At 49.1% G+C, this 26,320-nt stretch overlaps 6 protein-coding genes across 6 annotated transcripts; 1 reads left to right on the plus strand and 5 right to left on the minus strand.

The window, feature by feature from the left end:
• Nucleotides 1–126: 126 nt before the first annotated feature.
• L228DRAFT_242504 (myosin I heavy chain) lies at nucleotides 127–5,103 on the minus strand. Its single transcript, XM_018331448.1, has 11 exons — nucleotides 4,858–5,103; nucleotides 4,559–4,774; nucleotides 4,425–4,470; nucleotides 4,313–4,368; nucleotides 3,833–4,259; nucleotides 2,079–3,776; nucleotides 1,931–2,022; nucleotides 1,629–1,879; nucleotides 989–1,578; nucleotides 554–906; nucleotides 127–380 (listed from the first exon to the last, which is right to left on the minus strand). Exons 1-11 carry the CDS (start codon nucleotides 4,858–4,860, stop codon nucleotides 321–323), a joined length of 3,792 nt encoding a protein of 1,263 aa, XP_018191653.1. The 5' UTR covers nucleotides 4,861–5,103; the 3' UTR covers nucleotides 127–320.
• A 561-nt stretch (nucleotides 5,104–5,664) lies between these two features.
• On the minus strand, nucleotides 5,665–8,785 carry L228DRAFT_257587 (hypothetical protein; the record flags this gene model as incomplete). The annotated part of the gene is made up of 3 exons (XM_018334000.1): nucleotides 5,665–7,817; nucleotides 7,879–8,297; nucleotides 8,379–8,785. 3 exons carry the CDS (start codon nucleotides 8,783–8,785, stop codon nucleotides 5,665–5,667), a joined length of 2,979 nt encoding a protein of 992 aa, XP_018191654.1.
• A 297-nt stretch (nucleotides 8,786–9,082) lies between these two features.
• L228DRAFT_225794 (hypothetical protein) lies at nucleotides 9,083–15,127 on the minus strand. The gene is made up of 8 exons (XM_018330396.1): nucleotides 14,651–15,127; nucleotides 14,454–14,521; nucleotides 13,613–14,388; nucleotides 13,455–13,555; nucleotides 12,694–13,399; nucleotides 11,264–12,628; nucleotides 9,927–11,198; nucleotides 9,083–9,876 (listed from the first exon to the last, which is right to left on the minus strand). The coding sequence occupies exons 1-8, from the start codon at nucleotides 14,761–14,763 to the stop codon at nucleotides 9,313–9,315; spliced, it is 4,965 nt and encodes a 1,654-aa protein (XP_018191655.1). The 5' UTR covers nucleotides 14,764–15,127; the 3' UTR covers nucleotides 9,083–9,312.
• A 2,200-nt stretch (nucleotides 15,128–17,327) lies between these two features.
• L228DRAFT_251917 (Flavocytochrome c) lies at nucleotides 17,328–19,572 on the plus strand (the record flags this gene model as incomplete). Its single annotated transcript, XM_018333658.1, has 6 exons — nucleotides 17,328–17,361; nucleotides 17,431–17,499; nucleotides 17,553–17,790; nucleotides 17,844–18,307; nucleotides 18,364–19,359; nucleotides 19,475–19,572. 6 exons carry the CDS (start codon nucleotides 17,328–17,330, stop codon nucleotides 19,570–19,572), a joined length of 1,899 nt encoding a protein of 632 aa, XP_018191656.1.
• Nucleotides 19,573–19,890: 318 nt separating this feature from the next.
• Nucleotides 19,891–24,226, minus strand: L228DRAFT_257590 (valyl-tRNA synthetase-like protein). The gene is made up of 9 exons (XM_018334001.1): nucleotides 23,903–24,226; nucleotides 23,668–23,835; nucleotides 23,426–23,605; nucleotides 23,142–23,373; nucleotides 22,926–23,090; nucleotides 21,357–22,867; nucleotides 21,013–21,296; nucleotides 20,633–20,945; nucleotides 19,891–20,508 (listed from the first exon to the last, which is right to left on the minus strand). Exons 1-9 carry the CDS (start codon nucleotides 23,931–23,933, stop codon nucleotides 20,102–20,104), a joined length of 3,291 nt encoding a protein of 1,096 aa, XP_018191657.1. The 5' UTR covers nucleotides 23,934–24,226; the 3' UTR covers nucleotides 19,891–20,101.
• Nucleotides 24,227–24,442: 216 nt separating this feature from the next.
• L228DRAFT_242508 (casein kinase II alpha chain) lies at nucleotides 24,443–26,256 on the minus strand. The gene is made up of 6 exons (XM_018331449.1): nucleotides 25,968–26,256; nucleotides 25,722–25,900; nucleotides 25,560–25,670; nucleotides 25,422–25,505; nucleotides 24,947–25,366; nucleotides 24,443–24,893 (listed from the first exon to the last, which is right to left on the minus strand). Exons 1-6 carry the CDS (start codon nucleotides 26,080–26,082, stop codon nucleotides 24,810–24,812), a joined length of 993 nt encoding a protein of 330 aa, XP_018191658.1. The 5' UTR covers nucleotides 26,083–26,256; the 3' UTR covers nucleotides 24,443–24,809.
• Between the last annotated feature and the right edge of the window lie 64 nt (nucleotides 26,257–26,320).

Genomic DNA, 26,320 nt, shown 5'->3' on the forward strand with positions numbered 1-26,320 from the left:
ATATAAGAGAATCCTATACACAGGGGGCTTCGACAGGGTGTACGTCTACATGCATGTCAGATGCGTGTGACGAGGAAGAATAAAATAAGTTATAGCAGGAAGAAGGATATAAAAGTTTCTGCGAACGAGGGGGGGATATAGAAGGATAAATCAGGGGGGATTGAGACGACTGGCCGCGACCACCTGGTGGGGGGAAGGAGGAGTTAGGGGAAGGAAAGGGAAGTGAGAAGAAAAGGGGAAGGATCTAAATAATCATGTTGGATGACAAAGGTTGAGGCGGAGTAAAAAAGGGGCGTCCCGGCTCAGACGTGTCTATTCGTCTACCACTCGTCATCGTCGTCTGCCTTTTTGCCCTGCATGGACGCTTGTCGTTGTCGTAGCTATACGTGGAAAGTGATTTGTTAGCATTGGGATATGGAAAGCCAAAAAAAAAAAAAAAATGAGATGGCCCTAGAGTGGAGAGAGAAAAAGAAGAACGAAGAAGAACGAAGAGGGGGAGGAGGAGGAGAGGAAGAGGAAGAAGAGGGACAAAAATGGATAGGGTGTTACATACAGCTTCAGCTAGACCTCCTGCTAAACTGACGTTGCTGGACGAGTTTGGAGTGTTACGACCACTTGTGTTTCCATTCGGTTCAGCAAGGTTCGTGCCGCTATCTCTCGGGGCGAGCGGCGGGGCTGGCTTTCGCGTGGCAGGGCGCTTTGCAGGAGGTGCTGGAGGCGCGGGCTTCGCCTTGACAGGTGGACGTGCGGCGCCATTGGCTGCGACTCCGTTTGGAGGCGTGCGTGTAGAAGCGGGCGCGACGGGAGGCGGCGGCGGTGGGGTCGGCCTAGGAGTTTCTTCCTGAAGATATGCCGAAGGTGCCCAGCCTTGACGAGATCCATCTGAACTCTTTGCAAGCCACCAGCCTAAAGTTGCAGACCCAGATCAGCTTCAAGAGTTCAAGGTACAAATCACCGATGAAAATTCGTGGATAGAAATCTAACTTACCGCTGTTCTCTTTCCGCACAATGATCAGAAGATCATTCTTGACAATGGACAATTCATTCTCGCTCTGGCCGCTAAAATCGTAGAGGACCCGATAGGTTGGTTCTGGGGTTGCGGGAGCAGATGGAGGAGCTGGTGGCGGGGGAGGCGGGGTCCGACCGGATGAAGTCGACGAAGCGGAGGCGGAGCGGGCGTGGTTTGCCGCACTGAGCGCTGCGACAGGTTGAGGAACGGGTCGCGGCTGTGCAATTGTTGGCTGAGGAGCTTGCTGCGGTACTGGCTGCGGCACTGGCTGAGGGACAGGTCGGGATTGAGGGACAGCTCTGGGTTGAGGGACAGGCCGTGCTGCAGCAGGTCGGGAAGCAAGCTTTGAGGGTCCACCACCGGGACCGCCAGGACGAAGCAGTTTTCCTGAGGTGATAGGTTTTCCAGGTATCGCCTTGCCCTTGGGAGTCGGTTTTGAGACGGAACTGGGAGGCTCGCCTTGCGAAGTATGGATGGTACCACTCTTGTACATATCGTCCCGAGGAATGGCTGGGTCCTTCATGGTCTTGATAACTGCGAGCTTGCCAGGTTTCTTGTTGTACTCGATTCTAGTGTCGTTAGCATCTGTTGTGTTTTTGCTCTAAAAGGATATACCTACACGTCGGCAATCTTAAGGTTCAAACCACCTGGTGTAGCCATCTTCAGATGAGTGAAGAATTCGGTTTTGAAGACGCAGCTAATTAAAGGATCGGGCTCCTGAGGAGATCCAACGCCAAGTGAAAACCAATCGTCCTTCAAGGTGGAGGTTCCAACGAATTTAATCGATGCAAGGGGAATCGTCCGCTCCGCATGAATTGACAGTTGGTGGTTGACCATCGATTGAATGACAATATAGACGCTCTTGTTGGTCTGTTTGGCTATTAGATTGTATTCTGGAGATCCAAGCAGAGGAGATCTTACCAATATCAGTATCCGGGGGCTTGGTTTACTTGACCGTCCCAGCTTAGATACCAAAATTTCGCATCTGCAAGAAAACAGAACACGCTCAGAGCCTTATGATTTGAATTAGCACCTTCTTCCTTTTCAAAGTCTGTAAAGTCTAACTCACTTCCAAGCCGGATCGAGTCCCGAATCACCTCCCCAGGGCCACCCTTGTTGCCCACTCCGAGATAGTCGCCCATAAATCGTCTCGAGCCAACTAAACTGTATCTCCGACGCTCCTTGCGTCCTTGCAAGATCTTATTGCCGTAATCCCTCCACTCTATGAACTCTCGGCCACCGGTCATCTTTCTCCAGAATCTCTGAATCCGAATGGCGCATTCAATCCTATATCTCAAATAGTTCCGCCAAGCTCTCTGAATTCGGATAGCCATATTATGCCAGTAGCGGTCACGCATGTGCTCTAACGCAAAGAGAGTTTCAGGGGTCTTGATAAATGCCTTCGTGACACCCATTTGATACTCCTCCGTGGGAATGCTAGTATCTTTCAAAATCTGCTTCGTTCCCGAAAGGGCATCGCCTGTCCAGATGTAGTCGCCAGCATACGATGTCTTTGGCGACAGCAAGTAGAATCGTTCCACAAACTTCTCAAAGGTTTGACGGTAGGCAAATCCAGCACGTCTGATCCGGACGTTTTCTTGCAAACCCAAATATTTGATTTGATGCAGAACATTGGCTGAGTTATACTCAGTTGGCGATTTGTTATCGTTTGGCTTGATTGTTCGGATATACGAGGGAGAGGCCTTTGACAACGTAGCAACCAGGTCATTCGCAGATGCTTTGATCTTGTCACCAGCTGTGGGAGGACGACGCTTATTATCGGTATCGACTTGGTGAGGGAATAGGGCATGAACAAAAGAGTTGCCGCTGTGACCCATCAGGATCAGAAGATCTTTGAGCAAAGCATCCTTGTTCTTGTCTGTCATGCCAGGGACGGCATAGGTGACATCACCGGCATAGTGCTTAACAATGAATTGACCCTGTCTGTTCTGGAAATGAGGGTTTGAAGATAGCATGTTGAGTCTCTGCATAAAGGTGTTGTCAGCAGCTCCGGGGTCGGCATGTGCTGTTGCGCATGCGTCATTCAGGGCCGCAAAAACACCTGGTGGCCGTTTCTCTTCGATGAGCTCACAAACGACCTTGTTATCAAAGTATTTGATGGGCGTCCACTGAATCTGTTCCCGAGCGTATTCTTCCTGCTCAGTCTTCAGCGTCAACTGAATGAAGATCTGTTGGAGTTTCTCGTTCACGTAGTTGATACAGAGCTGCTCGAAACTGTTCCGCTCAAAAATCTCGAAGCCGTAGATATCTAGGATTCCAATAGAATGAGCCAACGCGCCCCTGGCCTTGAGAGACGCATTCACACGGTCAACGATCCAGTCGAACAGGTTGTAGTAGATGGCCTTGGACAGAGCGTCACGAACGGCGGCGGCTTGGGCTGGGTTGAGAGGGACATCGTAAACAGAGCCTCTGCGCCCTCCTCTGCTCGTCTCCATGACACGGATACTGAGTGCTTTCAGCACGTGGGCAGCATCGACCTCGAGCAGGTACGCGACAAAATCAACCACTGAGTGGTCCGCAATCGCCGCGTTGCCATTATCATCTTCAACAAATTGTATGTTTCCCAGCCACAGAATAGCAGCAAGCATTCGGAAAATATCGTCTTGTTCCGCCTGCGGCAACCCGATAACATTCATAGCGTTTAATGTATCTCGAAACTCGGCGTGGTCGTCGATGCCATTTACATCATAGCATTTTGACTGGCTAGTGTAATAATACGACTCGGGCGATTGGAGACCAAAAAGTTCTGGAGAATTGATCAGTAACGGCCGCGAAAATCCTTCCAGAGCCTTGAGCGCTTACCTCTATACTTCTGCGGCGCTGATTTTGTAAACTGATAAAAAATATGGAAATTACGTTCGTTCGTAATCTGCCCAACGACTCTTGACTTCTCCAGAAGATAGTTGGTAATATTCGCTCCCACGGGTTCTCCTTGAGCATTGAACTGCAACTCCAGATACTTTCCGAACCGAGACGAGTTGTTGTTTCGTAGCGTCTTCGCATTTCCAAAGGACTCGAGCAGAGGGTTGGTGGCCAAGACCATGTCTTTGACCTTTTGAATGTTCGAGTTATGGCCTCCAGAGACACTTGCAATGTACTGCATGATTCGCTTTGCAGCCTCCGTCTTTCCGGCACCTGATTCTCCAGAAATGATAACGCATTGATTCTCGTTGTATGCGTTCATGTTATAGTACGACGACTCCGCAACAGCAAAAACGTGGGGTGCCATCTATTTATATGAGTATCCAATACTATTGCTTGCGCGCAATCGCATTCACATACCTCTAACCGATTCTTCCCCCGATAAGAATTGAGAACTTGGTCTGTATAGATGCCCACTGCGCAGAACGTAAGTAATGGTTACATTACGACTTCGAAACCGTCGGAAACTCACAATCTCTAAAAGGATTGACGGAGACAAGCACATGGCCAATGTACGTCTGCAAAATGTCATCAGAGAATTGATGCGGAAAACCGAATGCCAGCTGTCTGCGCTGACTCTCTTCTTGAAGAGATAGCTGGACCTACATATATCTCCGCATTTTCGAAACGCTTCTTCAAGTTGTCGTTGATGGCCTCATTAGAGATCTTACTGATTAGAGTAAGATCCGAGACACCAACTTCCTTCTTCTTTGACGTCTCAAATGCCGCCTTCTTCACCTGGGGCTTTCCACCAGCGGCGGCGCCCTTCGCCGCCTTTGCGGGGACGGCATCCTTCTTGCGGCCCGCGCGCTTGGTCACGGCCTGTACAAATTATTAACGACTATCCAAACTGTCGACAGCAATTGTCCACACTGATACATGCGGTCATAACATATTGAACATACCATGATGTGCTACTGTATGCCCTCCCTCCTTAATCAAGCTGCGTCGTGGGGCTCGCGCACCTAAGCGCAATCAGGAGCGCGCCAATGCTAGTAGCTGATAGCCTACTTGTTGTTCCTCGTGCAAATACCGAGGCTCGGATTCTGGCAGGAGAGCTTAGGAACAGAAAAATGTTCAAAAGCTCTAACAAAATAATGCGAGAATTGAAGGGGAAATGTAGATTGGCAGTTAAAGTCGCATTCGTGACATGTCCACATAACACAGGAACCGTAATGTCCTCAATCTGGGTCGGATTTCGGAATTTCCCAGCCGCTCCGCCACCACGCTGCGTCACCCTCGCTCCGCTTACCCAATGACATGTCCCTAACCAACTACAAATATTTAAGGCCAGGAATGCTTTGCTTAGGCCATCCATAAACTTAGATACGCTTTGTATATTCTCCGTAAATTTTCCATAACAATCTATTTTTGCTCGATCATCTCAAATCGGTCATTTCCTGCACATGCTGAAATACCAAGATTCGTTTCTAGTGCATTATAGGCTTTGTGAGCAGTGTGTCGATATTGGCCTTGTCAAATGCATTATAGATTTGCATAGCTCAATTAATATATTTTAATTTGGAGATGCTGATAGATGTTCTTTTAGAAATATTTTATCCTTCTTAGATGCTCATCCTATGCTGCGCAATTGGTGAAGCTCATGATGTAGGTTTGACTATCTAATTTTTGCTCGACGCGCCAAGTTGCCCAATTCAATCCAAAAGCAAGCACTTGAATTTGATGCAAAATTCTCACCCGCATCCAAGTCATTAGGCAATGAAGCCATCTTCTGGTGCAAACATATGCAATTGTAAATGCTTTTTTAGCGCAGGAGCAACATTCAATTTGACGTTAGTGTCTTTTCCCGTCTTGTGACGATACCACTTTTGCATGAGGTGATCAAGGCGTTCATTCAAAGTGGGTGTTTCATCAAGCGGAACTGACAGTCCTAGTTCTTTTTCTTTGCTTTCTGCGAATCCCCAGGTGTGCTCGTCCCACTCAAGCATTCGGGCGAGCGTTCCGGTCTCGGTGGAAATATTCAAGCACAAACCATTTGTTTTACTAAAACTGGATATACGTTCAAAAGGAAGCATAGTAGTCTTCAGTCTTCTGCCGCTGCGCCTTATCGAAGCCTCAGACTGATCACCTTTCTTCCGCAGTCGAATCAGGTATGCCCGGGGATCATCGATGGCGAAGCCTTTAGAGACAATGTCGACGGAAGCGGTGCGTTCGCCTGACAGCTTGGCTACTGCAGCATGATATCTGTTCATGTGAGGGGAACTTTCCTGAGATAAAGGAGCCTGTAAGACTGCGTTGCCCTTATCACGGGATTCCGATGGATTGTCTGGTCGAAGCAGAGGTTTGCGTTGCTGGATGAGTAATTGTTTGCGTCGTTCGTAATCAAGCGATTCTTCAATATCTGCAGCGATTGGACTTTCGCTAAATTCTTGGACGGAACTCAGATCTTCCCTCGGCAAACAATATTCATCAATATGTTTTCGTCTTTGCGAGCTGTTCGTGCTCTTGGGAAGCTCAAAGAACGGTTGGCCAATGTCCTGTGGGATCCGAAGAATCTCGTGTGGCGCCTTTTGCTTCGACTTCAGCGGTGATACGAAGGGCTTTCTTAAACGTGTTTGAAATGATGCTTGCCTCGGATCATCTGGAACTTCTTCACACGTATTTGGCAGGAGCTGCGCATCCCGTCGAAGGGACCCCGCACTAACAAAGCCAATAGGAGGATTTGGGCTAGATTGAGGTAAGATTTCCGGACTCAAGGGTTCTGATTCAGAGACATAAGCAGGGGAACAGGTGCTACCTTGTTCCGTATATTGGCGTTGCCCATTGCGGATACGTTGGATTTGCGTGTCTAATGCACCTCTTCCATATAGTTCCCGAGCCCGTCTTCGTTCCCTTCTGGCTGCTGCCGAAATAGGCGTATCAAAGAGAGTATCCTCGTGTGAACATGACCTTTGTTTAGTATATCTCGGTGTAGGTAGCACGGTTCTATGCTCTGTCGGTGTGGCCAGGCAGGCAGCTTTCGGAGAGGACGGCATGGACGCCCTGTGCGGTGTCAAGCTTTGACTTTTCTCAGGAGAAATTGGCCTCGAGTCATCCTCATTATTAGGCCAACTCTGTGTTCCAAGTGTGATAGGCTGATGGCGTTTTGGTGCATTCATTTTCGCAATGATCCAGGGGTTGGAGAGATTGATATTTTTCGATGCATAGTCTGATTCAACATGATCGACCTCACAGCTGAGAGTACCAGATTCCACAGCAGAAACGTGTGCCTCTGAGTCTTCCTCGTCTTCATCACCGCCGTACATATTGAAATGCCAGGCAGAGTGATGTTCCTTCTCAAGCACACCATCGAGACTGATTCCTTCTTGTTGAATAGGTTGGCTGCCAAAACGCACTGGTTCGTAAGATGAACCTGATTGAAAGATTGACGCCTTTGACTGGTCCGCTTCAGCGTTATCATTGAATGGTCCAAATAAAAGTGACGCCGGGACGTCCGAATTGTCGGGATTATTACTATTGTCGACTTTCGTATTCGGCGCAGGTAGATTCAAAGATGCTTCTTTTCCCCCATCTTTCAAAGCAATGGAAGATTGATCATTCATTGGTGCATTTTGTGGGGTTTCGTACGCTGCTCGGAATAATTCCTCGACGGCAGAAAGCAGGAGCGATGGGTTCTCGAATAAAATATCATCTTTTGCTGGTTCAACATTTGGGTCGTAAATGCCCTCCGGACAGAATATTCTCAAATAAAGAAACGGATTCTTGGCTTTACTTTTATCGGATAGTTCCATATGGAGATATTGTTTGTACAGCGAGAGAATCTGTTTCATTGGACCCCTTGCGCATGACATTGGGCGTGAATCTACAGATACAAACTGTCCCTTATCATTGATATCACGAAAGTCTTTAGAGGCATGTTAGGATCAAATTGAAAACTCTCTGGGAAATGGTAAAAGGAAACGCACCAGCGCCACGCTTGGGAAAAATGGCGGCAATTTTGAAACAGTCATATTGTGGCTGCTCTTCTGAATGACTGGAGCTTAGTCTTTCAGAGTACCCATTTCTGATGACGGCCCATGATCTAGCCACGTATTGACATTGATGTGCTAAGTCCTTCCCAAAAATTCTCAGGACTGAGTCTTCAGCCGTCGTCTTGTCTGACTGAGGGACGTAGCTCCAATCGGCCTTTGCATTCTTTGCCTGGAGAACTTTTAGAGACAACTTAACAGATGGTGTAGCCAATGCATAAGCTTGCATTAGACGCGTTATCTTTGTCAAAGTCTTCGATGCACATTTGAGAGCTGCCTGTCTCCTCACAGGCAAATGCTTAAAAAGTCCGCCGATACGGACAGTCGTTCCCCCAGGGTGTGAGATTGGAACCATGCTAGGAGAAATAAGTTGTCAAGCACACAACAGGTGTTGATGGAAGGATTGTTTTGGGGTGGCTAATCGGGAATCCTCATACCTTTCCACTTGACCGTCTCTTTTGAAAGACGTTTTCGTAGCCACCACATCTCTGGAAGTGCGCGTCGTTATGTGCAAAGTCGCGCTCATTTCAGCAGCACTGGCTAGAGCCTCTCCTCGAAACCCGAGTGAGCGACAGCCAACATGCTTAAGGTCGGCCAGGTCCCTGATCTTGCTCGTATGGTATCGCTTGCACAGATGGTGGCGGTCCTCTAAGGAAATTCCTTGGCCATTGTCATTAACTTGAATGGTGCTGACAGTATCGGCGGAAATTTCGACCGCAATTGATGTTGCCAAAGCATCTATCGAGTTTTCCAACAGCTCTTTAACGACGCTTGAGGAATCAGTCAGAACTTGCGAGGAACTGATAGTACTAATCGCGTCAGTTGAGAGTGCGTGGATAGGCATTTCCACCCGATGCTGCAATCTCCGAAGTTGAATTTAGGTTTGAACATCTCTAAAAGATTCTCTCCTGAATCATTCGGCGATATGTTCTGCGTTTGCAAAAGACTTTGCGCACTCATCCTTCGGTGTATTTACTTGATAGCTGCTCCAGTACGAGAAAGAAGTGCAATGGAGTTCCGCGACGCGAAAACCAACGCGCAGTCACGTGTATCATACTAACGTCACACCTTGTCCTCATAATTACGGCGAACACTCTTCGGGTGAAGCATAGATAGCAATAAAGGAAAATTCGGGTTTGTAAGGCATGATGCAGTTGACAATTATATATATGATACATGGAAAGTTTTTGAAGGTATCCCTCATCACCTTGGTAAGACGAATAGAGTAAACAAACCGCAATTATCCAGATTGAAGGGTGTCCTACCCGACCTGACACAAAACGCCACTCAACTCAAAATGAAATAGACAGTCATTGATTTGCAGGGTTTCGTCGACAAATGGAGGTTCAGCACACCACGAGCGAAAAACAACTAAACATCCGCCATAGCCTCATCATCGTCTTTGACTGGTCCACTTCCGTCCTTTTGGCTGGCAGTCACCCCGTCCCTGATCCAAGTATTAAAATCTTCGTTCTTCCGATCGACTTCATCACGACTGAGTCCTTTCATCCATTCGTTGTTCATGATAAACTTCTCTTGAAACCTGCTATTCCGCTTCTCCTTGATTCGCTCGGCTTGTTGGGAGACTTCGGCGTTTTCAGAGACCGATTTCGGGGCGTGATACCACCACTCCGTGGTGTTTGGCTCATAAAGGATTTTATAGCTGTTTACGCAGACACGGATGACGAGGTTCTCGTTTGTCTCTTGTGGCGTATATCGTGCCGCAAGTTCAGTGTCAGAATCCGATTGAGGTGGGAGGTTGCGCTTCAGGAAAGGCATGCGAAGCTTTTCAAGCGGAATACCCTCGGTCGGTTCAACCATAGTATACGAAGAGATGTAGTAGGACCATTTCGCTTCCGCGGTCAACTCATCAGTGTCAAAGGTCGTATCATCCTTCTTGAAGACTTGAACAGTAGTTTTTGTTGTGGGGGCATTCTACATATATTAGTTGGCAGAAAAATGAGTGGAAATGTTGTTCTCCTTACATAAGTAATGCGGAATATGTCCCCATCTTTGGTTAACTTCTCAACCTGCTTTCGATAATTCAATTCCGTCTGGTGAGTGGTCTCCTCCTTCTCTCGGTCTTTCAGGAATAGATTAATTATATCGTTGCTTCGATCCTTGGCATCACTGATCAAGATTGCAAGAGCAAACCTAGTCAACGTGCTGAGGAGCTTCTCCAACGTGTAAAGTTGCCAACCCACCGGCCGATAATATCGTCGCAGAGCGTCCTCAAGGTGGCTCATGTCCATCTCTCCTTTCACAACTTCCTCGCACATCCTCCGTACCTGGTGATAATAGTTTGCACTAGGGCTTATGTCCTCAAAGAAGTCAGAAGGAAGCTTATCGATGGCCTTAAGGTCACGCGCCGGTTTCGGAAGCATTGCTCTTCGAATGTCCTCGTGGACATTGTCTTCATACTGCTTGATCTGGGATAGACGCTCATACAATACTTGAAACATTCTGAAGAAGCAATAAACGTTCAAGTTGCAGTAGAGATTGTACGTGTCTCGTTTGTAGGGTCCATTCGGCGGAACATTTCTTTTGCTGCGAATGTTGCCAGACACAGGATGCTCAATCCATTTTTCAACCGTAGTCTCAGTAGGAGTGACAGAGCCTGTTCCGTTCTCGACAGGTCTGCTGATCTCATCTTCGACGGCGGAGCTAATGTCCGGAGTGGATTCTTTACTTCCAGACATAGCACTTCCCTCCTTTTCCTTGCGAGAAGATTTGCTGTTGCGACCTCGCTGGAGGACTCCACGTAGAAGGTCGGATTTGCTTGCATTCTGGCCACGACGACTTCTCGAAGACGGTGCTTCCTCTGAGCCCGGGGTCTCATCTTCCATATCTTCATTGGCTGGAGAGCCATTGAGATAGGTGTCTTTCATGTGCTGCTGAAATTTTTCGGGGTCAAGGCTGAAGAAAGCCGGAATAAAGTCCTCAATGACATTCTTCAACTTTTGATGGTCGGAAACATTGCCTGGATGCGCATATTCCAAGTGAGTCAGGAGCAGGTGCACAGCGTCTAGAATGACTTCGGTATCTTCAAAGGTGTAAGCGAATTGGTATTTCGGGACAGTGCTCCATGGGATAAGCCGTTGCCGCTTCTGTTCCTCGAGCTTGGTGTAGATTTCTTCGCGCAGAGTCTTCGTTTGAAAACGCTTTTTATCTGCTTGCTTAGCGTGGATGCCTTGGTGATCCAAGCTCCTCCAGTACATTTTTTGAGTTTGCTCTCGCCAGACCTTATCCCACTCACGCTATAGAATCGACAGGTTAGTCTCTCAATTTTGAAATCATATTTAGCCCCATCTTTGCGACCTACCTGACTGGCTTTCCATTCTTCCGCTTTTTGTTTTAGCCTGAAAAGGACAATAGGGACGACAGCGCAGGGTCGTAAAAACATGTCATCAATGACTTGCTGGCCTCTCTCCCGGTTATAAATTTTCTTGATCACTCGTTGAGGAATGGTCTCGCTCTGTCCACCGAGACCCTTGGGCAAAGTAAAAGTTTTCCTCTCTTCCTCGGACATGAGTGCAATTTGTTGTGCGATGGGCTCCAGAAGTTGTATAGTCCTCAAGCAGGTCTCAATGTTGAAGTCATAATCATGACGCTCCTCTTCAATGCGATGAAGTCCTTCTTCAAAAATGTTCTTCCTGTGAGCGACAAACCCGGAGTCTTCGGAGGCCCAGGTAGGATGTGAAGCCCATTCGTCATTCAAAACTTGCCAGCAAAGTTCGTCCCGTCCGCTACAAGGCCGCAACCGCTCTCGTTTTGGAAGGAGTCGGTAGCTGGGGCCAAGGCCTCTACAATTACTGAGAGTGACCCGTTCGCTTTCGGGCCTTGGTTTATTCTCAATGACTTCATCGCCTCCTTCGTATCTTACGAATCGCTTGAACCAAGTCATCAGCTCTGGATTTCCGCCGATGAAGCTTGAGACTTTATGGACTAGTACATTCTTCGCAATCAAGTCCTGCGAGAAGAGATTGCAGAGCTTCAAGAACTCATTCATCGTCTGCTTGTTGCCGATGAACTTTTTGACACGGTCAAAGAAAGCAATCTCTTCAGTCGATGCTGCCGAGCTAGACGTTGGTGGTAACGGCTCCGGAAGCGCAGGCGTAAGAGTTGGTGATACAGCTGGAGCTTCAGGTTGGCTCGGCTTATGGTGTGTCTTGGCTCGCTTGCTTAAGCTTCCAGCCTGTACACTGCCAAACTTCGCCGCGAGGTTTGCCCCGCCTGCAACAAGTTCGGCTGGTTGGGAGGGAGCAGCACCTCCAGTGCTAATACCGGCCACTTGGCCCCCGACGGGAGCACGACGCTTTTTGTTTTCCTTACCCACGCTTGGCGGCGGAGCAAAGTTGCCAACAGGCGGCATCCGAGCTTCGACCCGTTGGGCTCCCGGTGTCTGCTGGCCGGGAAGCGAATGCGCTCCAGCTAGGTAAGACGGATCATTGCGCACATTGCTGAGAATGGCAGCATCTTCTGCAGCTTGCTTCGCCGCCGCCTGGGCCTTGGCCTGGGCCGCCGACTCGGGCAGGAACTGTTTAAAATCTTCCAGCAAGTCCGGAGCGGAGTTGAAGAGGTGTGTAACTTGAGCATAGACATCTTGAATAGGCTTCGATTCCCGTTGGTATGTTTGAAGAATCTCTAGGAACTGTTTGTATATCTCAGGTTGAGAGGCGAAGCGATTCTGAAAGATTGTCAGTCGAGGTCTAGGCCGGAGCTAACTGGAGTAATGATGGGAGAATTCTTCACCTTGATCTTGTTGACGTAACTAATGGCATGATTGAATTCAACTGGGCCTCTCTTCTCAGATCCGGGCAACCCACTTTGGCCAGCGGGGCTCATCCCATTAACACCTGCCACAGAAGAAGGTAGCGGGGTTCCCGACACGCCGTTAGGAGAAACTTGCATAACTGCCTGCCTCGGCCCTGCTCCGCCGGGCACGGCGGCGGCAGCGTTCTGCAGCTGCGTGATTGCTCGGGGTTCCTGTTGGTGAGACATGCCCGCTGAGGGACCGGCAATCATCTGTTGCTCTCGCTGAGTTTGGCTTTCGGGTTGGCCGCCATGGCTGAGACCACCAACTAATCCATAGGCAGAAACTGGCTCTGGTCCCCTCGGGTCGAAAATTCCTGGAGGGGCGCCTGCCCCGTGAGGCCCTTGTCCCCAGGCGGTGCTGGCACTACGAGGAACCTGATCATAGTAAGCTTGTCTCGCCACATGGGGGCCAGCGCCGGGGCCGAGACTGCCTGACGGAGGTATCGATGGGGGCCGAAGCCCGGCCGTCATTGAGGATACCGTCGTCCCCATCGGAGTGGTAACCCGGATCGCATTTGGGTCATCTCCGGTGCCGCACTCGATTCTGTAGCCCGGAGGGAGAAAAGTGTTGAATCCTTGAATTAGATTTGGATGGCCGGCAAAGAGAGTTGAAACGCGATCAATGACTCCAGGCGTGTCGATCCTTTGACAGGCGTCAGAAAAAAAGGACCAGGTCTTATCACTGGCATGGTACTTACGCTTGACTCTTAAAATCCTTCATAATATCAAGGAATCGATTATAAACATCTGGCTGATCAACGAACTGAACTTTGACTTGATCAAGGTAGCTCAATGCATCCTGCGAAACGCGTCAGCTCGAGGCCAAAGAGACACACAAATAATCTTGGATATGTACGTTAAGAATCGGCTGCTGCCCTTGCGGCAAACCAGCAACACCACCAGGCATTTGATGGGGACCTTGAGCCGAGCCAATGCCCATCATTTGCGGTTGTGGCTGACCTTGAGCCTGCGGCGGTTGTTGCTGGGGCTGATTTGGTTGCGGCCCTTGTCCAGGATGTTGCATAATGGACCGCGAAGCCCCTTCGCCCATCTGCGAAGGCGGCGGACCCCCAAACACGCTACCATGGCTGCTTGGCCCCCCAAGATGGCTGCTAGGGTGTGTGGGCCCTGCGCTTGATCCCAAATTCGAGAGTATCCCGTTGGGCCCATGGATGACAGTCGGAACTTTGGAAGCCACGGGTTGATGGATCGGGATAGATCCAGCATGATTTTGATGTGGCTGAGGCACATGCTGTTCACGCTGCTGCCTTTCTCTATGCTCCCTCTCTCTCATATCGCGCTCACGCATTGCGGCCTCTTCTTGCTGGCGCTGTCTCTCTCTGGCGTCCCTCTCTCGTAGTTCCCGATCTCGCATTTCACGTTCACGATCAATACTCGTTTGCGTCGAAGGTGGTGCTTGGACGGCTTGCCCAATGGCCGGTAGAGAGTAACCGGGGCCCTGCTGCGCAGGGTGATGAGGAGCACCCCCTAATGGTTGTGGAGGCGGTTGCTGCGGCTGCGGCTGCTGCGTATGTGACGGGCCTTGGCTAGGAGATACGGAGGGCGGTTGGGTCAAGCCCGCGATGGTGGGCAACGAGTGCGGGTTAGGTTGAGTGGGAGAGAAAAACGATGCTATGATTGTCCCGTCAGCTTTGCTCCAGTAGTGACATGGAACAGCTTTTTGATCTCTTGCTTACCAGAAGGAGGAGGAAGCACTGGAACACCTGGCTGACCAGGCGAATTCTGCTGTCCAGAACTACTTGAACTTTAGCATCTGTCAGCTCTTTGGCGCTCAGGATATGCCTTGAGCAAAGGCAGGATTGAAAATAATGAGGCGCCCATGAAGCGCCTGTGATCAGAAAAGTGTCAGGTAGCAAAGCTGAAATCAACTCACCCAAATCCTCCCAGTGGACGTTGGTGCTGATGTTGACCGCCATCAGTATGCTGAGGAGCCCCCGTTGAGCCAGCGCCAGCTGAAGGCGGCCAACTGTCTTTACTGGAGCTCATCGTGTATTGCGTCCGACAACCTCAGGCCGACGCGCCAAGGAAGCCTAACTTTGGTCGAAAAAATACGCTTGCAACGGTTAGAAAAGAAGAGCGTGTTTAGCTCCGAAAACCAGGCTACCAGCGGAGCGCACCAGATGAAATCACAATAGTCGTAAAGGTGCGCGGATATGTTGTAATTGCGGACGCGGATCAATGGATGATGCTTTTGCCCTCCTGCGCCAGAATCTACCCGCCACGGTAGGAAAGAGTTCCGGAAGAGGAGGAGTGCGGAGTGATCAAATGAATATGATCGATCTTGCGCCTAGAAGATGCATTTGTGTCTCCAGGCTTAGAAAAAGATCAAATGCTCGCGGCCATAAAGCGCATCACCCTGAGTGCGAAGGAGACTGGTGAGAGCAAGCAAGCGCACTAAACCTATCGGTGACGGGCCCTGAGCTGGAGAATGCCGTCTTGGCGCGCTAAGCTGTTACAGGCGTCGGTAAAACCATCTGCAAGATTCCGCTTCCCCAATCATGACAGATGACGATATCCAAACGAGAGATCAGAAATCATCATTTAGGGCCTCCACCTCTGGAAACAGCTATATCAAGCGTGTTCGGTCAACTACCGTAATAAATTTTGATTGAATTATGTGAGATATATGAAAATGAGCTTTTAGTAAACTAGAGTGGTCTGGCGTTGTCAAGCCCAGCGCCAGTCAAATAGAATTTAAAGACAAGTACCTCCATACAGAAAATCATAAACAAGGTTAGATATACTACGCTCATATATTCTTCACTGCTGATGCAATTATTTTCCGCTTGGAGATTTTCTAGCATGCCACCGTGTTGACTGCTAATTCGACTGTATAGTTACACATACTAACTTTTAACACTGAAAGATTCTCTTTTGTCAGAAAGTTATCTACGAGACTTATGTGTTTAGCCACGTTGTGAAGTCGATTTGCCAGGAAATTCATTCCGCAGTAAGAACATTTAGAGATTTTATCTCATTGCACTATTCTTCTATCGATGCAGAAGCCTTTTTACCCGGGTCTCAGCGGAGAGTGAATCCGCCTTTATATCAATGTGTAGTCAGTTATGGCAGCGCGCTGTGATGAAGTGAAAGATTGCAACCCTTGTTTCACAGGCATCCAGGGCCAATAAATTTCCGATATTGTTGGCGAACTTGGTCATATATTCAGAATGTACGTGGTAAACTGCAAATATTCAGCTAGATAATCAATAAAGCAATTTATGGTTTTTTATTTGACAAAAAAAAAATTAAAAAAAATAAAAAAAAATAGTAATGATAATGACTAATAAGTAAATTAAATCGAAACTAACAGTCCTATAAATGAGTCAAAATTCTTTTGTATGGAAATCCATTTTGAACTTGAAATCACCATTTGACACGTCCAAGCTCCCCCTTTCTCTGATCAAATATTGATGCATGACCCTAAAAGGATGTGAGAAATTTTTTAATTGATTTGCAGATTTGCAGGAGTTCATAAGCAAAAAAGCAGCATCACAGATGAGGAAATATCGAAAGGGTCTTTTGTGTATCATCGCAAGGTGAAGTCCTCATTTGTACTGTTCTACTATATAAGAAACCTACCTCAGTTACAGTACGGGTAGGTTTAGCCCTGGCAGAACCATCCAAGCAAGACTAGTGCCACTGGGCGGTCAAGAAAGCTGGTCTCCCAGCGCGACAGGCAATGAAATAAGCAATTAAGGTTAGAGCACTTTACTTGGTCAGAGAGCCACCCTGGAAGCCAACGAAGGCTTCTCAGTTCTGAAGCGAGATGGTGGCACGTTCTCAGGCCTCGCAAGCGACAAGGCCTTCGCTCAATACGGAAATTGCCGCGGCAACTGCAATAGCTGCGGATGATTGTTATACGGTCAGCAGTCATCTGACGAGGCAAGGTTTCAGTGCGAGTGTGCTCTTCCCTTCACATGCTTTTGCTCCAGGATACCGTACTCTGAACCTTGTCAACATGTACCCATGACGAGCTTGAAAGAAAATAATTGATTTGATGCATGAGTACGGTGTATTGCCCCAAAAACATGAATAGAACAGAAGAGGATGTTGACGCATAGTCATGCTTTCTAGGTGATATTGATATGCACATCGCCCTGGAGAAATGTCACTCTCTGCCCTTGCTAGAGATCCCAGGTACATGAGGGGGGAAAGCGTGTATCTCAGCGTGGGATGAAACATGGAGCTGGTGCGCTCTCCGCAAAATCGTTCCAGGTTCGGCTGACTTCTGCAGGCGTGTCATTGGCTGAATTATCGGCTGCGCTGTACCTGAATTGGACTTAGTCGGTTATTCTCAAGTTCCTCGGCTTGTTCCCCACAGAATCATGGGATTTCGGCCTCCAGTGGCCCGAGGGGTGCCGCAGGTCGAATAGCATCTGAAAGACCTCCATTGATGATTCCAAGACTCCTTTCTTACACCTTCCCTAGGCCTTTTATGAGCTGTCTTTTAGAGGATTCGGAGTTATATATATTTTACTTCCTTGCCCTTTTCGGCGGTCGTCACAAATCCTTTCTTCATACATTGTCTATTTCTTGTCCTCGCAAACATGGCTCCTAGGGTAATAGTCGTCGGTGGTGGATGTAAGTACTTCATTTTTAATGACTTCATCGAGAAGATTAATATATGCTGACCATATTACTCTCGTGTAGTGGCCGGCTTGAGTGCTGCCCATACGCTTTATCTTGCCGGTGGAAATGTAGTGCTGCTTGATAAGAACAGTATGTCGTACCTCGCAAGCTCCTCACACGACCTGTGCCTAAAAAATCTATAGACTTCTTTGGAGGAAACTCAACCAAAGCGACCTCTGGTATTAATGGAGCTCTCACAAGAACCCAAGTCGACCAAAATATTAGAGACAGCGTGAAGCAATTTTATGATGACACCCTCAAGTCGGCCAGAGACAAAGCTCGGCCCGACCTTATCAAGGTGTTGACATATAAATCTGCTGCCGCGGTGGAGTGGTTGCAAGACGTATTCAACCTTGACCTTACTCTAGTATCCCGCTTAGGGTGAGTCATTTTGCTCTTTGGCAGTCAACACTTCCTTTGCTAACTCTGTGAAGTGGTCATTCGCAGCCGAGGACCCATCGTGGTCATGATGCAAAATTCCCGGGTATGGCAATCACATATGCGCTGATGCAGCGCATCGAGGAGCTTTCCGAGAAGGAACCGGAGCGTGTCCAGCTCATCAAAAAGGCTCGCGTGGTCAAAGTCAACAAGGAGGGAAATAAGGCGACTGGTGTCACTTATGAATACAACGGAGAAAATCACGTTGTCGATGGTCCCGTTATCCTGGCTACTGGTGGCTACGCAGCAGACTTCTCCGAGTCTTCATTGCTCAAGAAGTATCGGCCAGATACCTATGGCCTCTCCAGCACAAACGGACAGCACGCCACAGGCGACGGGCTCAAGATGTTGATGGAGATTGGAGGAAACGGAATCGATCTGGACAAGGTGCAAGTTCACCCCACCGGTTTGATCGATCCGAAAGACCCTGGCTCAAAGTGGAAATTCCTTGCAGCCGAAGGTATGCCCTAATAGTGTTCACTGCTCTTGACGCTCAATGCTAACATGCTACTACAGCGCTGCGTGGAGAGGGCGGTCTGCTTCTCAACTCTGACGGTGAACGCTTTTCTGACGAACTCGGTCATCGTGATTATGTCTCTGGTCAGATGTGGAAGGAAAAGGAAAAGGGCAAGTGGCCTATTCGCCTCGTGCTCAACTCCAAAGCATCGAATGTACTGGACTTCCACACCCGCCACTACTCTGGGCGTGGTCTCATGAAGAAGATGACCGGCAAAGAGCTGGCCAAGGAAATTGGTTGCGGCGAGGAGAGGCTGCAAAAGACCTTCAAAACGTACAATGCCATCGCTGAGGGAAAGGAAAAGGACCCCTACGGCAAGCGTTTCTTCCACAACCTGCCCTTAGATATCAGCGATACCTTCCATGTCGCTTTGATGGAGCCCGTGCTGCACTTCACCATGGGCGGCATTGAGATCAACGACCAAGCGCAGGTGTTGAACTCGGAAGGCAAGCCTTTTGAAGGTCTCTTTGCCTGTGGTGAGCTTGCTGGCGGTGTGCACGGCGCTAACAGACTTGGTGGTTCGTCACTGCTCGGATGTGTTGTTTACGGACGTGTTGCCGGAGACTCTGCCTCCCGCTATCTATTCCAGGAGCTGTTGACCGGCAGAACATCAACCGCTGCTCAGCGTCTCGGTCAGATCTCTCTGCACATTGACCCCTCGCAGCCAGGCAAAGTTGCGGTTGAATGGGGCAACCAGTCCGGTGTCCAAGGTGATAGCACAATCGCCCAACAGAGCCAAACATCAGCGGCTCCGGTGTTGAAGGGCTCCGCTGCAGATAGCTCGGATCCTGGAAAGGTATCTAAGCCCAATGCACCAAAGGAATTCAAGATCCCCGACAAGGAGTTCACTCTGGAGGAAGTCAAGAAACACAATAAAAAGGAAGACCTATGGATTGCCGTCAAGGGTATCGTCTTGGACCTGACGAACTGGGTCGATGAGCACCCCGGCGGTCCTCAGGCATTGTATACCCATATGGGTAAAGACGCAAGCGAAGGTGAGCGCGCATATCATCGTTTTCATTTTCAATCTGAATTCTCTTAATGGCCATTTCATCCCCATCTCGTTGCTCCTCTTGCAACCCACTTGAGACTAACTGAATGAATCTGCAGAATTCGAAATGCTTCACGATGACGAAGTCATTCCCAAGTACGCCCCTGAGGTCGTCATCGGCCGTGTCAAGGGCCAGAAGGTGACGCTTGACGTATAGAAAATGCATCTGAATCGCTTGCCGTACTTCTTCTCAGTCACTGGGTGTAATATATGCCCTTTCTCGTGCTTGGCGTTTTGAGATCTTAATTGACGAGCTATCTGGATTTCTATGACTCTGAAGAAGCGTTAAATATCAATGTTAAATTTTATATTTTGTATCATGTCTTTATCAGCCCAATGTTCATGTAGATCATTTTGAATATGAAAGTCCTTGCACTTTGCATTACTCCCATCCACTCACAGTTGGAAATTTGCAAACAAGTTAAAAGTGAGAATATGAAGGTTAAACGAAGAGAGAAATTGATATATTTTTTTTGGTTCTCTTAGATCTGCAAAGCAATCTAATCTACTTTATATATGTCTTTAGATTTCAGCATATCTTGAATTTTACCTTCTTTATTTTCACTTTTCGTGAGGCATAAGACATCCATTTCCTGCCTTGATTGTCTATTTGTCACGTCTGTCTCCACATATATTTTTCCTTCCCCATGCACTAATCGAGACTCTGGCTCATTGAAGCGGTAACCTTACTCAAGCTTGAGTGCCTCAAACTGCTCAATAGTCTCCTCGTAGCCTCTCTGCTCGGCCTCGAAATCGGCAAGCTTCTTGCGCTCGACCTCTTGCAGTTCGGCGCTGACCTTCTTCTGGTACGCAGGGTCATCGAGGATCTTGCGCTGGCGGGAGACTCCGTCGGCCGCCTTCTTGAGCTTGGTCTGAGTCTTCTTGATCTCGGCGTCAATGTCGACGCGGCCCTTGACGTGCAGGAACACCGCAGCCTGGGCAGAGACGGCGAAGACGACGCAGCCGGCGGGACGAGGCTCGTCCTTTGACAGAATCTCAATGGAGCTGACGCCCTTGCCGGAGAGGGAGCGGATGCTCTGCAGCTCGTCGCTGACGGTCTTGTAGCTCGTGTCGTCGTAGGTTTGGACATAGGCTGAGTTGGGGATGTCATCGTTAGTTATGCTTTTCCGATGTACGTTGAACGGTTACAATTCTTTGAATAGGGTAACCGGAATAAAAGAATGGGCGAGTATGGGAAAATGGGGGAAAAAACTCACCTTTGCCTTCTTCCTTGATGGAGTACTCGGCCATAAGCGACCGGACACCCTTGGACACGCCAAGAAGGAGTTCATACGCGTCTTCGGAAGCCGGGTCGTCGAGGCTGGCGTCATATTCAGGGTAAGCAGCCTTGACGATGGAAGGAGTCTTGTCATCGGGTCGACGGGGGAGGCGCTGCCAGAGCTCTTCAGTCAAGAAGGGCATGAAGGGGTGGATCAAGGTCAAAGCCCCCTCGAGGGTGGTATACAGCGTGTCCTTGGCGGATCGCTTTTCCTCCTCGGTGCCGTCCTGAATGATCGCCTTGGAGTTTTCCTTAAAAATAAAGGTGTTAGATGAAAGGTCTGGTCAGGCCATAGACCAGAAGGGGCCGAGGACTTACAATGTAAACATCGCAAAGCTGGTTGTACCAGTATTGGTAGATGATGGAGGTGGAGTGAGAGAACTCGCGGTCAGCGAGGGCCTTGTTGACGTCCCTCGCGGCAGTGGTGAACTTGTGCAAGATCCAGCGCTCGGCGAGAGACTCCTTGCCGGTCTTTGCAGCGGTGGGCTTAGGCACAAAGTCATCACCGAGCTTGCCAAGGGCGTATTTGGTGGCTTGGTAGATCTTGTTGCAGAAACGACGGTAGCCGTGCATGACCTTGATGTCGAAGCTGATGTCACCACCTGATAATCGTCAGTTTACCTCGGGCGTTATTACACTTTCATAGATTGAAGTTAACTTACCACCTGTCGTATAAGCGACGAGGGAGAACCGGAGAGCATCAGCACCGCACTCGGGAATACCGTCGGGGAACGAGGTATTCTGGAACTTGGTCGCGGTAGCGACCTCCTTGGGATCCAGGTTACCGACAAGGAGCTTATCGTGGAGAGCCTGGAGACTAATGCCGTGCATGACATCCAGAGGATCGATGACGTTACCAAGGGACTTGGACATCTTTCGGCCCTCCGAGTCTCGAACAAGTGAGTGACAGTAGACTTCCTTGAACGGCACTTGACCGGTCAGCTTAATACCCAGCATAACCATACGGGCAATCCAGAAGAAGAGAATGTCCCAGCCAGTCTCGAGCACGGATGTGGGGTAGAGGTTCTCGAAGTCATGCGTCTTCTTGGGCCATCCAAGAGTCGAGAAAGGCCACAGGCCAGAAGAGAACCAAGTGTCTAGCACATCGGGATCACGACGCAGAGTGAACTTCTTTCCAGGGAATTTGGCCTTGGCATTCTCAGCTGCCGCCTCCTCAGTCCGACCGGTAACCCACAGCTCATTGTTGCTGTCGTCGCCCTTCTCGCCTTCAATCTCGATGAAATAGGCGGGAGCCTGGTGACCCCACCACAATTGTCTCGATAGACACCAGTCGTTGATGCTTCCAAGCCATCTGTAGAAGTCTTTCTCGGCGGTCTCTGGACGAATCTTGATTTCACCGTTCTTCACCGCCTGAACGGCAGCATCAGCAAGACCCTGCATCTTCATCCACCACTGGGGCTTCATGATGGGCTCAATAACGTCCTTGGACTTGGAGCAGAGAGGGACCTTCATGGGGTTGTCCTCCTTTTTAACAAAGAGGCCAAGCGCCTTAAGGTCTTCCACCACCGTGTACCTGACATCGAACCGCTTCTGACCCTCGTACTTTCCAGCATTTGCATTCAAAGTACCATCATCATTGAGGATATTGACAAACTCAAGGTTGTGGCGTTGACCAATAGCAAAATCGTTGGGGTCATGGGCTGGGGTGATTTTGACAGCGCCAGTACCAAAGCCAATCTCGACGTGATCATCCGCAACGATGGGCATCAGGCGATCAACGAACGGGTGCTTGGCTTTCTTGCCAATCAGGTGCTGGTACCGCGGATCCTTGGGATTAACCGCAATACCAGTGTCACCAAGCATGGTTTCCGGACGGGTGGTGGCAACCTCGAGCTTCTCATTCGTCCCTTCCAGCTCGTACTGGAAGTGCGTGATGACACCGAACTCGACCTTTCTTTCATAGCCAGGTACGTCGAGAAGAGTTCGTCCTGTCAACTCCTTGTTATCGACTTCAAGGTTCGAGAGAGCAGTGTTGAGCTTGTGACACCAGTTCACCAAACGGTTGGCACGGTAGATAATGCCTTCCTCGTGAAGTCGGACGAAGGTCTCCGTGACGGCCGCAGAGAGGTTCTCGTCCATGGTGAAAGCTTCGCGAGTCCAGTCGAAGGAGCCGCCCATTCGGCGGAGGACGGAGTTGATTCTCGCATGATACCTGCGCGCGCAGTGAGTAAATGGTGTACAAACTCAAGATGTTACTCATTAATACGTACTCCTCCTTCCAGTCCCAAACAGTCTCAACGAATTTTGGTCGGCCAAGGTCGTGTCTCGTCTTCTTCTGTCGCCGCCAGAGCATGTTTTCGACGACACTCTGAGTAGAAATACCGGCGTGATCGCAACCCGGGAGCCACAGCGTCGTCAGGCCCTTCATACGAGCCCTAAAAGATGATTAGAACCTTTGAGCTTTGAGCATAATGTATTCTTCATACCATCTGATCATACTGTCCTGGAGGGCTGTAGTGAGTGCGTGACCCATATGGAGCGCTCCAGTAACGTTCGGCGGCGGTTCCGGAATGACAAAATAGCCCTTGCTCTTTACTTTTCCGTCGGGTCCAAATTCGGGCTTGAAGAAGCCCTCCTTTTCCCACCATGCGTACCATGCCGACTCTACCACCCCGGGAATATAGGCCTTGTGATAGGGATCATCGAGAGACTTGAGAACTAAACAAATGGCGTAAGCTCTTGCCGCAAAACAGGGCCGAATTCATCGTACTCTTCTTCTCTCCAAGAGGAGTCTCCTCGACGTAAGGCGGAAGCGCCTCCTCCTTTGCGCTGTCCTTTGCCTTCTTCTCCTTCGCTTTTGATGGCGCCCCGCCAGTTGGAGCGTTAAGGGCCTTGGCTTGCTTTTCGGCGAATTTCTTTGCCTTCTCGGCCTTCTTCCGCTCCTTCTCCACTAACAAAGTGTCAGCATTTAGTCGTAGCTGCGCCTGGAAATACTGGACATGGTATCCGTACGTTCTTTCTCCGACTTCACTTTCTTGCCCTCATTCTTGTCACCGCCGTCTTTGCCAGACACGTGCTGTCCAGTCGGGTCGTTCGTCTGGGCGGCGTTAGAAATGGCGGCTTTCGTCTCAGCTGGCACCGAGGGAGGCTGTCCTGTCACAGGCCCTGTCTTCTCTCCAACTAATTGCTCTAAGTATTAGCTAGAACATGAATCTGGGGACTGCAGGTAGGCGGGGGCTTCACTCACTTGGATTGCTAGAACCCGAATTTGTAGCCATGCTGTATCGAAATTTGATTGCAGGAAACCTCTTCCAGACAGGAGCGCGCAGCAATAGCGCTCTAGAAAGAATTTTGTGTAGTCACCCTCAATGACTGAGGGTCGCGGAATATCTGGTCTCGGGATTTGTCGCTAAACGCGGACTAGAGTGTGAACCGCTTTACGGACGACTACGCAAAAAATGATTATTTAAGTGAGTGACTCCAACTGAGTCTCTGGCCAGTGTAAACAGAAGCCAATGACTCAGATTTTTGGGATGCGGGGCGTTTGGAATCCAATGCGCTTGAATCCTGGGTTGGTGCGTCAGATATAAATCGTCCACCGTAAAGGTTTCATTCCCTAAAACGGCTAGTTCCATGTCAAGGCAGGGACCCCTCGCAGGGCCTCACCTTATCTTTAAATCTGTTGCCCCAAACACATATAGCTTGCCATGGTGCAAACCCAGCATCTGTGGTCTGTATCAAATTCTTACGACAACTTCACACCATTGATGAGCATATTTGGATGACTAGTAGGTAATGGGTATAACAATGGCATGATATCAGATATATATACAAAAAAATGAATCTGACCCTCTAACGCATGGCTGAGACACGCTGAGCAAACCGGCAATTAATTCATATCAACCACCGCTGAGTGTTGCCGAACCTTAAAATCCTAACCAGTCCATCTTTTGTATCAAAGGCCCCTGATGCATTGAAGTCGAAATGGTAGGGTGTAAAGTCTTTCAAGAGTGGTCCTCCTCGGTAAGAATTGGAAGCATTCAAGTCGGAGTGTTCCGAGCGGGAGGGTTATGGCCGTGAAATCATGAGGCGGGAAAAGCAGGTCCATTAATATGGAAGAAATAGTGAAAAGAAGCAAAACATAATTGTGGAGACTAGGTTGCGTGATTTTGTGCCGCCGCATTGCGCACCGGGTTGAAGTAGGGATGGGCCATTGCCTCCTTGGCAGTCAGGCGATCCTGTGCAAAGTCAGCAATCCAGTCAAATAGAGGAGACGGGAGGCATCATATACCTGATGATCATAGCGCAGGAGCTTGTCAAGGAAGTCAATAGCTTCGTTACTGACGAATCTCTGGTTCTCAGAATTGATGAAGCTGTGCCAGCTCTTCTTCGGGAATCTTCCCAGGATGTCCTCATATTGAGCATCAAGTTCGATGTCATACTTTTCCAGGTAGTCAAAGAGATCATCGGTACCAAGGACCTTGGCTATCTTCACCAGCTGGTCGGAGTTGCTGTTTCCATGGAAGAAAGGCTCTTTTCTGAATATCATTGAGGCAAACATAGCCCCCAGAGACCACATGTCGAGGGAATAGTCGTACTCCTGGAAATCCACTAGAAGCTCTGGTCCCTTGAAGTATCTGGATGCCACACGGACATTGTACTCTGTGCCTTGATGGTAGAACTCAGCAAGACCCCAGTCGATCAACCGCAGCTACTCCTGATTAGCCAAAAAGTAAAAGGCATTCAAGGACATCCAGGACACTAACCTTGCGCTTTTCGTGGTCAATCATTACATTGTGGGGCTTGACATCACGATGCATTATACCTCTGCTATGGCAGAAATCCAGCGCCTAGCATGGTTATAAGCGACATTTTCAAACTCCTCAGTAGACACAGCAGCATACCTTGAGCAACTCGAATATATAGTACCGAACATCAAAGTCGACAAATTTGGGGTATAAGCTTCGGAAATCCGTATTGTTGACGTATTCAAAGATCAGAGAAGGCGTCTTACTCTGCGAATGATTAGCACAAATATCATGATTTTGCCAATGAAACCGACTGACCTGATTGTCTCTGACCACGTCCAAAAGAGCAACCACGTTTGGGCCACCAGACAGATTCTGGAGGATCTTGATTTCTCGCTTGATCTTCTTCTTCTTGACGGGCTTGAGCACCTTGATGACACATTTCTGGTAGTTGACGACATTGATGCCTTCGAAGACTTCCGAGTATTTCCCCCGTCCTAGATTTTACCACCAACCACAGTCAGCGTATCGTTCCATGGCTAACAACGCAAGGACTTTGCGCACCTATTTTCCTCACAACTTCATAGTTCTCTAGGACACCCCACGAAATATTGACACTGTCATAATCCCAGTATGCCCGGGGCATCTGCTGATTGACGTCGGCGTAGACACGCGCCATGTTGGCGGCCGAGGAAGGTTACCCTCAAAAGCGACAAAGCGAAAGGGTAAAAGGTATGTCTGTATGTTGCCTCTCAAAAGGCTATAGAGTAGGTGGATTTGCTCTCACCTCCACTATAGCCACCGGGGTAGATGGCGGGGTAAGATCTCGAAATTGAGGCTCACAAGCTTGATATCTCGGAGAGTTTGGCTGGGCGTGCGTCCTACACTCGCTAAGGACAGTGATGCGACGCTCCAGA

Source organism: Xylona heveae (genome assembly GCF_001619985.1).
Source record: "Xylona heveae TC161 unplaced genomic scaffold L228scaffold_1, whole genome shotgun sequence".
Lineage (NCBI taxonomy): Eukaryota > Fungi > Ascomycota > Xylonomycetes > Xylonales > Xylonaceae > Xylona > Xylona heveae.